Source organism: Diadema antillarum, unplaced genomic scaffold (genome assembly GCF_040938485.1).
Source record: "Diadema antillarum isolate AM-2024a unplaced genomic scaffold, OU_Dant_1.0 seq00003229_RagTag, whole genome shotgun sequence".
NCBI classification, from domain to species: domain Eukaryota; kingdom Metazoa; phylum Echinodermata; class Echinoidea; order Diadematoida; family Diadematidae; genus Diadema; species Diadema antillarum.
In genome coordinates, this window is record NW_027273814.1 from 96,794 (window position 1) to 112,925 (window position 16,132).

The 16,132-nt window shown below is 38.5% G+C and overlaps 1 protein-coding gene across 1 annotated transcript; it reads left to right on the forward strand.

Moving 5' to 3' along the window:
• Positions 1-98: 98 nt before the first annotated feature.
• LOC139715299 (lysophospholipid acyltransferase 5-like) lies at positions 99-15,623 on the forward strand. The gene is made up of 12 exons (XM_071626876.1): positions 99-229; positions 5,116-5,223; positions 6,067-6,173; positions 7,271-7,402; positions 8,004-8,111; positions 8,751-8,933; positions 9,862-9,948; positions 10,786-10,952; positions 12,288-12,435; positions 13,244-13,402; positions 14,187-14,296; positions 15,599-15,623. The coding sequence occupies exons 1-12, from the start codon at positions 118-120 to the stop codon at positions 15,621-15,623; spliced, it is 1,446 nt and encodes a 481-aa protein (XP_071482977.1). The 5' UTR covers positions 99-117.
• Positions 15,624-16,132: the final 509 nt, after the last annotated feature.

Consider the following 16,132-nt stretch of genomic DNA (forward strand, 5'->3'; position numbering starts at 1 on the left):
CTTTGGAATAAAAGTCACAAGCCAATGCAATACATTAATCAAATGTAATCAAACAACTTGATTGCAGACTACATTTACACGCGTATCGTACCATTCTCACACTGCGAAATCTACGAAATGGCGTCGGCAGAAACATCACAAGATACGAGCTTTGGGATTGTGGCGAGTATAGCAGACAGGTTGGGCATTGGTGAAGCAGCACTGCGATTGCTTATATCTGTCTTTGTTGGTAAGTTTGCAAAACTATGAAAGTATGGTTACATTTTGTATTGACTCCATCAGCACCGAAAGACGAGACTGCGACTGTTGACTACCATGTACAGTACTGTACGTACAATTGTACGTAAGTTAGTGGGCCTGATCCGCCGGCGGATCAGGCCACATAGCACAATACATGGTACCGCCGCCCTCCGATGCCGGATCGGCATGATCGGTGTGACCGTACCGTGTTAGGGTGAAATTCTGCGGGCAGTGGGACAGAGGGCAACATGCGGACTAATCGCTGCCGAACATGGCGAAAAGGAGAATCTGACATTGTCAAACAACACAGAAGAGTTCTGTGTTTGATATAAAGTTCTACTTCATATACATTCAGGCCCGCTGATTAGTTACTAAAAGTTACTAATACTTTAGAGTCAACGAAATTAAATCACTTTCCATTATTAGCCCTAAAATTATGAATATTGTGATGGTTGATGAGTGTCCACATCGACATTCTAGGTAGTTATATTTCTAATGTTTTTCTATCAATTAAGCCACTTAAAATATCTCACAATTTGCCTGAAATTTTACTCACATTTACGTAAGAAAATACTCTGAATTCACAAGCGCGCATTAAAAAGTGTGATTTGGATTTGCTGTACACGCTCAAATATTGATAACTCAGCATTGCTTTGAACACATTAATGAATATGAGATGTTATTTTGATGCTCTCAGTTGTTTACGCTTTCAAATGTTTACATTTTGGTCTGTAACAAGTAAAACCCACTCTGAAATGTGACTGTGCATCACAAAACCAACAAAAAGTGGCACGCACTAATTTTGTGTGTGGACTAAAAATAGCTGAAATGGTTCAACCCAGCCAACCAATCTTGAGTTTTTCATATAGAGCAAGTCATCATCTACATTATGCTAAAGTTTTGGATCACAAAACGAACAGGAAATTATGTTTTTAGCTGTTTTTCTTGAACACTTTTTTTTGTAGAATAGTGTGTAGGTGTGTTTTATAGAGTCTCCTTTTCATTTCTTACAAACCCTGTGCATACTCTTCACTTTCGAAAAGATATGTTAATGCAAAGTACTGCTTTGAAAGTTAGCATTAATCATGGACAGCATGTGTTGATAAAGCATGCTGAATTTCAGCTTAAAATCTGATAATCTCTCCATTGTTGTTGCTCCAGTGGTTTACATACTGTTTTTTTGTCCCATTCGTCACACAGCTAGCACAGCTTGGTAAAGATTAAGTGCCTGAATAGATCCTGTACTTCAGAGCCTCCAGTCTCATTAACAGTGAAAATTTAATAATAGACTCACAATGTTGTCTCATTAAAAGAGAAACTGTTAAAAAAAAAAAATTTGTGTGGTGTCATCTAGTGGGGAAAAAGGCAGGATAACAAAAAAGGGGAAACAAACTAGAAGCAGGAACCGTTCATATTTTTTTTTTTTAAATGAATAGATAGGTGATCATCTAGAATTTGAAACTCTGTCAAGCCGCAAACAGTATAGCGATAACTCACCTCAGAAGCAGTATGGTTCTGTGAGTCTTACCAACAAATGATTTATCCATGTTTAGAGAAGTCCATCCAATCACTCTATCACTCTGATTCATTTCTTGTGTCAAACATTTTATTTATCATGGATTCACACTTCTCCCTGTGAGCCCTTAGGTGTAATCATTGATGTAGTCAGGGCTGCACAGTAATCAATTTTTTTTTCCTGCTAGTCCAACCTGTCTATCAGACCAGTAGGTACCCAGTTTTTTTTCCATTTTTTATTGGTCCATTCTTGGAAAAGTTACTGGACCGACAGTGATTTTTACTGATCCTGGGTTGTCGCACTGGTGCTAATGGGCAGTGTTGGTGTAGCTGACACAGAATGCATTTTTTGGCATATATTTGTGACCCGCTACAACAAAATGATCCTAAAGTTGGGCGAGGTTGATTATTTGAAAATTGCATGACACAAATTCCTAATCTTTCTGCTTTAAATTGATATATAACACATCATATAAAAATAATCGGCTGCGGAGATATCGATGTTTAAAAGAGAGCATGTCGATACGTCTGGGAAATCACTGTTTCGAAAAAAGCGCCCTAAAAGTTCTCCTTGCGACGCAATCACGATCAAAGCACACGCAAGTCAGTTTTCACCTCCGATCAATAGAAGGTAAGCCCTAGCAACCCCCGAAATGCTCATTCAAACACAGCGTCGGCGGTCTCCTCACCGACCAATCAGTGACCAGGATGGCAGGAGAAGCGGCTGGGCATAGCGCACCCCGCCAGCACGCACCAGTCCACTGGGCAGTGTGCGAGCTTCACGCTTCGGTTAGCGGCAAGCAGCAAACTGACCAATGAGATCACTCTGGTCGTTGTTAGGGGCGGAGCCTATGTGTGGCGCTCACTCCAAATGTTCGAACCAGTTTCTGCTTCGTTGAAACACCAAAAAAACATGTCCCAGAAAAACGCTATTTTTTGGTCTTTCCTTTCATCATTTTGCTTCAAAATTTCGACAGATGATAGGAGACATGTCAGACTCTAATAAGGCCAAGTAAAAAAAGAAACCAGTTTCTCGTCCTCGCGCGCATCGATTTTGGCCGCCGCATCGATTTTTTTACTATTTACTATTTTCAAAATGGCGCTGAAAATACCAAGAAATTCATAATTCTCGTCCCAGCCCGCTCCCCGCCCGCATCGATTTTCAGTTGCCGCATCGACTTTTTTGATATTTACTATTTTTTCGGCCGTGTCTGTAACTTGCTAGCTGTCCAAATCGGGTCCCCAGGCCATCGCACGCATGAACACATTCGAATGTGTAGAGGCTCGTACACTCTGCTCTGTAACGTTGCATCTGACGGCGATGTATTTTGAAGAGAAAATGAGTGCGCTTTTCCAGCAAATGTGGAATTATAAAATGGGTGTATCTACAAAATGAATAACTTTTCCACGGATTCTGGTTTGTATCGTATTTCTGCGGGATACTTTTCTTTACGACGTAAATTCACGGACACGGCCGTGAATCGTAACATCTGTAGTGTGGTATACAGGGCAGGGGAAGCTCGGTATATAAAACGAACACTGCTATAACGAGATATCGGTTATTACGAGGAAATTCTCCCGGTCCCAAATTTCCTTCCACACAAGTCCATGTAAAATGCTACTCTTATAGCGAGATTGGCTATAACGAAATAACTGCTATAACGAGATAAATTTTGTGATTTCCAAACAAAGAAAAACATAGCCAATCAAACCTGATATAGCGAGGCAAAGCAAAATGTCTTCGGGTAAAGCTTAACTTCGCCTGTGCTATCACGGTCCGAGATTGTAAAGCTCGATGCGCCAAAAACTGTCTTGTACACACACATTTTCTTCATGACAGTTCACTCTACAGCTAGCACCGCATGTTGTACGTGTATGTGTGTGTGTGTGTGTGCGCACTGATACATGCAGAAAATGTGGTGGGACGGCCGTATACATGACATCATCATGACGTTTAGCAAGTGTGAGGCAATCTGATGCTGTGATTGGCTTTCTACGTAGGGAATTCCCCATCTACACACACACATATATGCAGTCATAATGTACATACAGAATGTGTCACACACACACACAGCATTGTGCAGACCATATTCAAGCTTTCCACACACAACACCCATACCATAACCACATACCAATCCACAGACGATCTTCACACAATCGCAAGCTATGTAGATTTACAAATTCAAACATCTATTCTACAATTGATAAGAAAAACATTCTTGATATCGGATTTCATTGGCGAAAAAAAAACATCTTCTTACCCATAAAGGTGAGTAATTACCTCACACACATTAGCAAGTTATCAGTATTGATTGAAAGATGATGGGTAGTCCCACGTGTGCAAATTAATGTCTTTATGTTATGCCTTCTTTTATTTCTACTGATATAACGAGATATCGGCTATAACGAGGAACACGACTCGTACCCGACCATCTCGTTATATCGAGTTTCCACTTGTACAATCATCATCCAAATGATGAGTGATTATCAAATGTCTTTTTAGAACATGAAGAAACATCTTTGTTTAATGCTATAATGCCATAAATCGTATCATTTTGACATCCATCTGCAATTGTACAAGCCAGTTTCCAGTTGAATGTGCTACAATTGTACTGTGAAGAAATGCATATACATACACTGTACCAGCTGTGTGGACACAAAATGTCACAAACACAATAATAAATAAAGCAGTGTTTTGAATATCATGGAATTTATTTCAGTCGTACATTTATTGAAAGACATGTTTTATACCTGTTTCAATTAATAGCACAATACATCAGAATTGCAAGTACACTGGTATCAGAAATGCCATTACAACACTAAATACCAGTATTAAGATGGTCATTTTCCCTTGACATCTGTAATGGAAAGAAAAAGCAAATGTATTTCTGCATGCATGAAGTTTCATTTCAAGTATGGTACATATATCTATTTGTTTGAAAATGTTTGAGAGTGCAGGCATGAATACACGTGGGACCTGGTTTTTCATAACACAGCTACCACTTAACAGAGTGATATTTCATTTCATAAATTGGATATAGAAAATAGTAAAGCCCTCTCTCGTTACTTTTCTCAGAATTACCGGACGAGAAACACATATTACTTTCATTTTGACAATTCTCGAAAAAATAGTAAGATATCAAATAGTAAGGACCTCCCTCATCGCCTTGCTCAAAAAACCCGGACGAGAAACTACTTTCTTTTTTTACTTGGCCTAATATGTCAAATTCAGAAAATCGTAAGTTTTGACCAATTTTGATGCTCTGACTTCAAACTTGATTTTCACGGCTTCGACCGTGCGCGACTTTAGGACCATTTTGTTGTAGCGGGTCACATTTATTTTTTTGTCTGTCTCCCCAGGATACCCCCTAAGTCTCTTCCTACGTGACAATCTCCATGGGACGTCGGCGGTGACCAAGCACCTCTATGTGATTGCAACAGGGTTGGCCATCGCATATTTCAATTATGGTGAGCCACCCTCCCTACACTAACCCTTCACAAAATGTGTTTATGAGAGCATCTTACAAGTAAAGTTGACCCTACATGTAGAGGCTCAGACCATGGCTAAGGTAGTCTAAGTAGAAATATAGATGAAAACTTGGTTTATTTTTTTTCAGTCAAATTATCTTTATGTGTACATCTACCCAGCAACTGGGATTAATTTATTAGTTGATGCGCACATCTCGTCCTGTGCAAAAGTGGTAGATATTTTAACATGTATGTATTGATTGATGAGTAAATGGTTTTCAGTAGTGTGTGAGTGCTACACTTGTACCTGGTACATGAAACTTTGAAAGTTTTTAGGTGCAGACCAGGGATCAACCGGCAATGCAACTAGGAGAGGTTTCTACTCCAAATTCTGAGGTCTTTTGATGAAAATTTGTTTTTGAAATGGCTGAAATATCCAAAAACAAAGGGGTCCTAATAAAAGATCTGTGGGACCCACCTTTGATTAAGACCCCTTTGTTTTACTCTTTTTTGTATATATCTAAGCCATTTTAAAACTGATTTTTATCAAATAAACTTTGAATTCCTCTTAGAATTATATGCTCTTTAATATTTCATAGGTGGTGTCTAATTATCTCACAAAAAAGTTAAAATCTGAATCCCCCATGTCAACCAAACCTGTACCATCTCTTTAACAGTTGATGGTTCATACGTGTACATCCCTTTAACCATCAGGGTTTCATAACATTCCTCTCAAAACTATGGAATACATACATGGAATTCATGGTGTCATGGTGTACTGTTAAAATCTACAGAACTTATTTTAGACTGCTGTACATGTTTCCCATTCTTTTTCCCACGCAGGGACGGACATCTCGTACCTGTTATTCTGTTGCCTCGTCAATTATGTCCTGCTCTTCTTCATCGGAGGAACAGCGACATCCGTCTTCCTCTCCTTCCTTTTCAATATGGTGAGTTGATTTTCCACCATGCTCTGGATTTAAGCTGTTTTGGGCATTTTTTTTTGAGGGGGGGAGGGGGGGATTTGATCAGGACATCATGTCAAGAGTTAATGATGAGATTACCAGGTATTGATAATTAGTTGAATCAAAAAATGGAATTAAACTCACTTGTTGCGATGTTTCGCCATTTATCAATTGGCTTCTTTCTGGGCGAAGGGTGCTCCCGTTGATGGCCCTTACACGTATATAGTGCAAGATTGTGCAGAGCTACAAAACTTTGTAAAGTGCACTGGACCTTGTCCAGCATTCAAAAGACTGCTTGGAGTCCTGTGAACAGCCCTGTCCCACGTGTGTGATGAACTGAAGCGGAGGCCTCCTCTCTTGTTGAGTGTGGGTCTCTCCACTCATTTCAACATGATGAGTTGTTGTTCACAGGATTCCAAGCCGTCTTTCGCGCAATGGACAAGGTCCACTGCACTCTAACTCTGCACAATCTTGCACTATGTAAGGGCCGTTTCATCAACGGGAGCATCATTCGCTCGAAGAAGCCAATTGATAATTGGTGAAACATGGCAACAAAAAAGTGAGTTTACGTTGTAATTCCAGTCTTTTTTTTTTTTTGACTAATTATCAATCTTGTTACTTTGGCTGGATGAGATATGAGAAGAATTTACATCAGATTACCAGGTATGTTCTTCAGGGTATCTTGTGAGGAGCATTCTGTAGATGCAAATTGAGAAATTTAAAGATTTGAGACATTTGCAGGATTTCTGTAAATACTTTCTGGGGGTGGTGGTCGTGGTTTGATGGGTAGAAATGCTTAAAGGTACACTGAATGTCTGTATATAATTAAAAACCAAATTACATGTATTTACATTGTAAGTGCTTTTTTGACAAACCCTGCAGCATAGCAGTTCTGATTTCTTCCTAGTCCCCAAGACACGTACAATTTATGGCAACTCTGAAATATTTTCATGCAGCAAGGAGCAAGTGTAAGGTGTCAAGGAGGAAAAGAAATAAATACGGAAGTTGACAAAAAAAGTGTGTTACCTTTGACTGTATTGAAATGCATTATATTGCCTCTAAACCTGTAATATCTGCATCAGGGATACCTTGTTGGATCGTACATTGTCTTTGCGTCCGATAACTACGACATGAATTGGACGACGCCGCAGTGCATTCTTACCTTGAGGATGATCTCTGTGGCCTATGACCTCTACGACGGTCATCGGCCTTTGGTAAGTTGACCTCTCTTTCATTACACATTTTGTAGTTTGAATGTGAAAAAATCTAGGAGGATTGCCTCATTTAAAAAAAAAATAATGATAATGATAATTGAGTTTCGAGTTTCAAAACATTCTGAGGCATGAGAATATAGCGCTATAAAATAACCATTATTATCATTAAAATCAGTGAACTTTTGAAGTTTAAAAAATGTCAAATTTCATTCTTGTGTTTTTGCCTAATCACCTTATCTGCAGTTCTCTGAACTTTAACTTTATCTGGACACATGATGACAGACGCTTTATAGAAGGTTTGATAAGTGAGAATACAAGTGTATCTTCCAATTTTTTTATTTTTGGGGTTTTTTTGTTTTTTGTTTGTTTTTTTTTGTCTGATTTTTTTCACCACCTTTTTATTTTCTTTTTTTCTGTCTAAAGGTGATAGCAAAATGAAAAAAAAAAGAAAATAATTATCAAATATTTACTTCTGTCTGTTTATAGTCATCACAAGGTTTGTTACTTCCACATAAATAAATAGATTGAAAAAAAAATACTGGCTAATATTGCTTCCTAAGATTATGCTTTGAATGGGGTTGTTTGTTTTTGCTGATTCCAGGAGAAGCTGAGCTCTGAACAGAAGTCACTGTGCATCAAAGAGGCACCTGGCCCCGTTGAAATGATCAGCTACTCATTCTTTTTTGGCTATTTTCTCAGTGGGCCTCAGGTGAGGATTACATATCTTTTTGTTTTTGTTTTTTTTTAATTCCTTCTTCACCAGTTTGTAGCCTAAAATTTACTTTCTTTTCCATTGGCATGGTGTAACAGGTTAAAGCATGTATGTGCCTTTTTTTAACAAGAATTCCATACTTCACCGGATAATGAAGTGATTCTTCACCTCTAAACACGATTGTTATTTTGTTTGGTGTCATTTGCCATTTGTGCACACAGAAATCTTTACCCAGGGATGAACTTAGCACAATGTCCTGCCCATTGGACGAACATAACAGAAAAACAGTCTCCTGTGATTTTGTTTACCAGTATCCAAAATGCTGACTGGTATTTACCTAATCCATATAATGCTTTAGAACTTCGCTCTGAAGAGCTCGGATATATAACTATAATGCCTTCTTGTAACAACCAATTTTATAGGTGCCAACTCTTTTATACTTCTTTGATTTTGTACCATGATATAATAAGGTGATTGTCATGGTTTTAAGAGCCTGGTTATAATAGGATTCTCATGTAGGATGAAATGCATTACCTTTAACACTGATATTTACCCCCTGTTCTCCCAAGAACCACCAGTTCATAACAACCGGTGCCTCTCTTGTATCCTTAATTCTACTCCTTGTCACGGGCGTAGTACCCTCTGCGCAATTACCGAGCCTACATGGAGGGCAAGTTGTTGGACAACGAGGAAGGGCGACCGTCCGACACCTTCCAGCCAGCCATGCATTGCCTGGGGCTCGGAATCTTCTACCTCATCGTAGAGGCCACCATCTCACCTCTATTCACCGAAGAGTACTTCCTGACGTCAGAGTACGCTGTGAGTAAAATACCTCCACACAGGACCGGTCCTAAGGCCAGATGAGGTGGGAGGAGGGTTTGGATGCGGCACAGCAGCCACACCCTTAAACTAATAAAACAATACAAAACAAGACAAAAAAGAAATAAAACAAACTTTAATGCTTTGGACAAATCAAATTCCTGCTGTTCAATGCACAGTATAGGCCTCTCTGTGTACCTGGAATATACAAAGTTGTAAATGTACCTGGACTTAAGAGGTATTGTTTACTATTGGGAGCAGTGATTTAAAAACTTTTCGAGTTATCACATTTGATGCATATTGATGTGTAGGTAAGTTGTATCACAGGACATCCTACCATACAAGAGTTTTGCAATAAAGCTTGAAATAAAAGGAGATATCACTGTTTTTCTCAATAAAGCATAACTGTAAACAGGTTATTCTAGAAACAATTTTATTGTAATATTGTTCACATTTTGTATATATTTTTAACAACAACTAACATTGATTTTACTGATTAAAATTTTTGCATGGGTGTTTCTATCCCTTACTCTCATTTTAGAACTATTTTGAAGCACTAAAGCTGGGTTTTTGACTCATCTGCAAATGGTATAACACCTTTAAAAACAAAAACTTGTATTAGATACATAATTTTGCCTACCCATATCCTTGCTAATAGCTGTTAGATTTCTTCTGGATGATCAGATTTGTTACCTCTTATTGATTCTACAAAGCCCCTCAAAACAGATCAGACTGTGTATGACTTTAGATAATCATGAGGTTGGGGAAAATTCACTATTTTCTTTGGGGATATACTTTTATCACATTCAAGGGCTTTTGCATCATAGAATAGTGTCAATCCTATGCAGTAGATAATGACCTAGCTCACTGAGGTGGAATTTGTGTTGGTGTCTGTTAATCAAGTCGACATTTTCTTTGTATCTTGCAGGAATCATCCTTCTTTTACAAGCTCTTTTATATTGCCCTCTTTGGAAAGTTCATTCTCAACAAGTACCTGCTTTTCTGGCTGCTAGGGGTGAGTTGTCTGTGACTGAAGCATCTCATTTCAATAAAAGTATTTGTCTCATCTTTTTGGTTTCATAGAGAGAAATCATGGTTAAGAATATTACAGTAAACACTCATGCATAAGGGGCACCTTTTATGTCCTTGAAATAAGTTGGGGATGCGCCTTTTACACGAATGCAAGTACATGTGTCCATGTTTGTTTGTTTTTTTGTTTCGTTTTTGTTTGGGGTTTTTTTCAGCCTGGTGTCCAAGGTTGGGGTTTGTGTTATAATTTAGTGCTTACGGTAATGAGGGGGGGGGGGTTCAGATTTGATGCTTGTAAATATTTGTGGTACAACTGAAAGATACAAAATTGGAGATAGAGAGGGAAAGAGAATGGCGGCCCTGGGTATGTATGATGGAGGGCATAAGGGGAAATCTGCCGTGGAAATTAGTTTGTGTGAATTCAGAAAAATAGCTGATCAGGACTGTAAAAGTGTGGCCAAATTCTGATGAAGACAGAGAAAGTTATCATTTCTTGAACTTGTGATCAGGCAAACACAAATTAGCAATTTTGTGATGTCACATGCGAGCTCACCGCCTGTTTGCTCTCCACTATGAAATAAATGTTCATTTTCCCATCATCATTGTAAGTATTCTATCTTAAATCCCTGCATACAAAATATATATTCTGTCATCAATAACGAAAAAAGAAGAGAGGTTTTACATTTTGGATTTGTTTGTTTGTTTGTTTTTTCACAAGGCAATTACTTCCCGTCATTTTTCTGCTTTTCTGTTTTTTAATACCAAAACTAGTTTTCAGGGTAGACTTCCCCTTTAAATGTTGTCACATTTTTGAGCCACGCAGGAAGGTATCTGCATCTTGAGTGGCATTGCGTACAACGGGAAAGACGAGTCTGGCAAGGTCAAGTGGGATGCCTGCATTGGAATCCGCCCTCTACAGTACGAGTGTGCCCTGAGCGTCCGCGACATGGTGACCACGTTCAACCTCTCCACCAACACTTGGGTGGCGCGGTGAGCTGATATCTGTTATTTTGTCCATTTTGCTTGTGTGTGTGTGTGTGTGTGTGTGTGTGTGTGTGTGTGCTTTCTTGCCATTTGATGGGATTAGCACATTTAAGAAATTTGAATACATGTTTTCTGTTGTCTGCATATCGTCTCTTGAGAATGAGGAGGGCGTTAAGAGGTCTTGAACACTATGGGTTTAGTGACAACTTAACGCCCTCATCATTCTCAACCGACGATATGGTCTGAGAGACGCACACACCATGCAAGGCATGTTTGCTGTGCAGACGTGCCTTGCTGGCGCTCTTGTGCTCTGCAAAGTTTGCAACACTTGTGTTTACAATTATGTACATACACCGTGTATGTGACCCTGCACCACAAAAACCAACAAAAAGTCGCCAGACATGGATTTTTCTCTAAGGACATATTCTGGAAGAGCACACTCTAATCTTTAAAATGATGTATATCTCAATTCAAGTGAACTCTCCTAACCTATCTAACTATTGGAAAGAAAGCACAAACTCCGGAGAAGTGTGAACTGAGAAAAGAGGCTCTAAAGTACAGGGTCTATTCATGCACTTAATCTTTTTGCAAGCTGTGCTAGTTGTGCGATGAATGGGACAAAAAACAGGATGTAAAACACTGGAGCAACAACAACAATGAAGGGATTATCAGATTAAGCTTAAAATTGAGCATGCTATTACAACATTCTGTCCATGATTAATGCCGACTTTCAAAGTAGTAGCATAACCCTTTCTAAAGTTATTAGAGTTGAAAGTGAAGAGTGTGTACAGTGTTTTTAAGAAATGAAAAGACACACATAATCACACTATTCTTTCTTTAAAATGTGTTCAAGAAAAACTGCTAAAAACACACTTTCCTGTTCATTTTATGATCTCATATTTTTTTAGCATAATGTAGAAGAAGACGTGCTCTTTCAGAAAATATGAAAAAGTCAAGATTGGCTAGGTTTACCCATTTCACCTATTTTCAGTCCTCACACAAAATCAGAGAGTGCGACTTTTTATTGGTTTTGTGATGCACGGTCACATATTATGTTATTTATGCCTTTGTATAATTGCTGACCTCACTCCACAGGAGCCATATGCTTGCTGTGAATTTGTCATAAATATGTTGATTTTGTATGAGTGTGTCTCCTTTTGATGTAAGTTTCCAAAAAACAAAAAACAAAAAGTGTTTGTGAAGGTTAGTGAAAGTGCAGGAATAGTGGGAAATGTCCTCAGTTTCTGTAGCTCAAAGATGTTGATTAATGTTGGTCATTCTCTTGAGTTACACTGTATACCTCAAAAAATAATGCCTGTATCTGTCTGTAATGCACCACAGGTATGTGTACAAGAGGCTGAAGTTCCTCGGTAACCGCTACGTCTCGCAGGTTGCTGCCCTTAGCTTCCTGGCTCTCTGGCACGGCCTACACGTCGGCTACTACATCTGCTTCATGCTGGAGTTTGTCATGGTTCTCTTTGACGTTCAGGTAACGTTAACAGAACCAATGACTATAGTCCAGTCTTTTAGATATGAATGAGATATGTGCGTGTGTCCCAGACCATTCTAAAAAGATGTTCAAATTTATGGGAGATAATGTTACGAGGGCAGCGACATCTTGCAAGTGTTTGAGTTGGCTACGACACTCCCTGTAAATAATTTGTTAGTTTACATGATACCAGCAATATGCTTGTGAAAGATTTCACCCAGCACATATCTGTTCTTATTGTATTGTGTTATTGCTTTGATATGAAATAAGTGAAGATGGCTGATGAATTCACTTTTATTAACCTTTTGAGGACAGGCTGATTTTGCTACAACACTCATTTCCCATAGACACCTGCTCGAGTATATTCGCGACTCGTCCTCAATGGCTCAAAAGGAAATGTAAGGATTTCAAAAGGATGTTTTTTTCATACAGTGTACTCCCATTGTAACAAACATAGTTATTATGAATTTTGTTACCATGAAGCAAGAATTTTGGTCAGAAAATTGTAATTCGGATATTTTCATAAACTCTATTTGTTTTGCTATTTTATGAAATTTTGATGTTAACCAAAGAAAAATGCCAGTCTCTCAGACCTCATTATGATGGGAGTCCCTTTTATTGTAAATCATGATATACTTTGTAGATTTTTTATTTTTTATTTTTTTTTAAAGTGAGAAACCAATACATTGCAACAACCTGCAACACAATCCGAGAGATATTCAATGCAGTGCTATTCTTATCCAGCATGTCAAAGTAGCACCGAAAGTAGAGTGTCAAAGAGAAAGCAAACATTTTTTCCATGTCCCAGGCCACGGAACTGTTTGAGAAGGTGCCCGCCCTACGTGCAGTCTCCAGTCACCCCTTGATGGCGCTGCCCAAGATGGTGTTCCGAAAATTCACAGTACTCTTCCTGATGGGCTATGCCCTGATCAGCTTCACGCTAATGAAGTGGTCGAAAATTCATCAGGTAACAAACTCCTCCAATAGCCCTCTTTATTTATTATTATCTTACCAAAAATTGGTATTGGTTGCAAAAAAAAAAGGACTGACAAGCCCAGAGTTTAATGGGCTTTATCTTGATTATGACCAGTTTCACCCGAATAAAGAATGCATCATTTGAGCGATGATTCTAGTGTATATCACTAGAATTGTCATTTTAATGACACATTTGGGCTGTGTGTACGATGTAAGCTAGAAGAAAGATAATTTGAATTGGGCAAGTCATATGATGGGTTAGAGGTGTGTTCCCGTGAGGGGTCAAGGGCAATTACTCCCTGCGCAATTACCCCGAACCCTTCCCCTGACCCTTACCCTAATCCTAATCCTGAACCTAATCCTAACCCGAATCCAAACTCTATACCTTAAATCTAACCTAACCCTAATCTTCACTCTAACCTTATCACTAACCAGTATTTAGCTGGGGGAAGGGGGGAGGGGTGTAATTGCCCTCGGGGGGTAATTGCCCTGATACTGCGGATTCTCTTAAATGATGGAATGAAACAGTTATGTGTATGGCTTGACCTCCAAATTCTGTTTTCTGGGGGCAGAGCTTACAGTGACTTATTATTATGGACTTTGAAAGTCGTAAGAACCTTTATAATTCATCATTATGATGTTTTTTGTTTGTTTTTATTTTAATGATAATCGATCATTTGTAACAGTCAAATTCATTGTTGATTACCCAATGCAGTTGAAATCCAGAAACACTGTAACCCCATGTTTGAAATACTATCATATCTTTTCTCTCACAGGCCTACAAGGAGATTTACTACATCTGTCACATCTTCTTCTATCTCTGGCCAGTGTTATCCTTTGGCCTTATCATGCCCTGGCTGAAGGCACAGAAGAAAAAAATGAAAGAGTGAGTATGATCTTCTTTTCATTCTTATCTCCATTTTTTGACAGTGTTGAAACAGCCCATTGGGCTTTTCAACCCTTGATACATTTTACTTGCCAGTTGGCAGGTTGGCTAGAATACTTTTAATCCACAATTGGTGCAGATGTCTAGAGAATAAACATCACTGAGATTTATTAGTCCCCGTAATCCCCTTAATCCCCTTAATCCCCACTGTGTCACCATGTCCGTCCTGTTGGACTGAGGCACATTGCTACACCTAAATGGACTGGCTAACTTTACACCTTCGTAAAATTTGGAGGAATTAAAGTAACTGCTGATGAAAAAGCATGGCAAGTTATGGCTTTGTCTCTGGAAACATGTAGGATCGATAAACCACAATAAGACATATATTGCTGTTGGGGCGACAAAACCTTGTATCTCCAAAATGTCAAATGTTGAGAAGAGTGGAAAAACGTAATAGCCAAAGGGCTGTAACTAATGGGATTATCTTTCCGTTGACATGCCATGATGGCTTCATTTTGGGAGGTAACACAGCTAGGATTTGGAAAGGATGTCACTTAACTGATTATCTTACAGTTAATCAAAAAGAGTGATCGTTACCCAAAATTTTGGAAACAAGGTCTTGTCATCCAAGCGATGATATGATCATTTATTACTTTCAAACCATTTGCTGTGGAATGTGCGAACTACAACTGTACCACATGTTGCAGTGTTGAGTCAGCAACAGTTAAAGTTGATTTTTTTTTTTAGTGCAAACTTTGGAAGCATGTGCCTAAAGACATGAAACTTTGTATTGGATCTGCAATGTGCATTTCTATGGCATTCACGTTCAACTGCCTTTGTGACATTCATCTTTGCCTTAATTCTTTGTCATTATGGAATATATGCCACAACTCTCATGGCTCTGGAAATTGGCATGTGAAACTTTACTTTTCAGCTTTGGCATTGAACAATGCATTGCATTTAAGGATTTCTTGAAAAAAGTTATACAGTCAACCTTGCTGAAGTCGACCGCACATAAGTCGAATAATCGCCTAAGTTGAAGGTCTTTTCATGTCCTCTTCTCTATATATACTATTGATTTTAATCCCTCATAAGTCGAATTTTCTCTAAGTCGAAGCTATTTCTGCAGTCCAAATAGATTCCACTTAGGCAAGGTTGACTGTATTAACAAAATAAACGCTATATTAACTAAATATCAAAAAGTTATATACATTTTGTGTGCTGATATTCTATTATTTCCATGCAGTAGTCCTATTTCAATAATTCCCTTCCTTCTTTTCTTTGTTTCTTTATACTTTCCAGGAAAGAAGACGGAAAGAGCAGTTAGGTAGAATAATCTGGAACAAATTTCAAGGATAATCCCATTTTGACATGCATCAAGATCCTATGTTGTGGTGAAGTAGATGTTGTTGATAGGGAGATTATATGAGGTTTCACTATTTTGTCAAGAATTATTTTGAATATGGTACGGGCATTTAGGGTGTTTATGATGCCCCTTTTCTATTTTGTTTGCTCACATTTTTGCATTCTCGCATCTATCCCAATAAAGCACAATTGGTTATGTTTGCACAACTTGCAATAAATATAGTTAGAGTGTTGTTTGACAGAGTGTTCTTGCAGAGTATTTTTGAAGTTTCCTTTTAGTAATGTCCTTTTATATGTGTGCTGATTAAATACAGTAGGTGTCACAGTGAGGTGTCGTACCTTTTTAATTCTTATTCTAGGCATAAAGACACCTTGTCATCATTATCCAAAAAAAGATTTGGTTCCACCAGTAGGATGTTTTGAACAAGTGCAGTAATGTAATTTAGCTACAGAACAGATTAGTAGAACAAA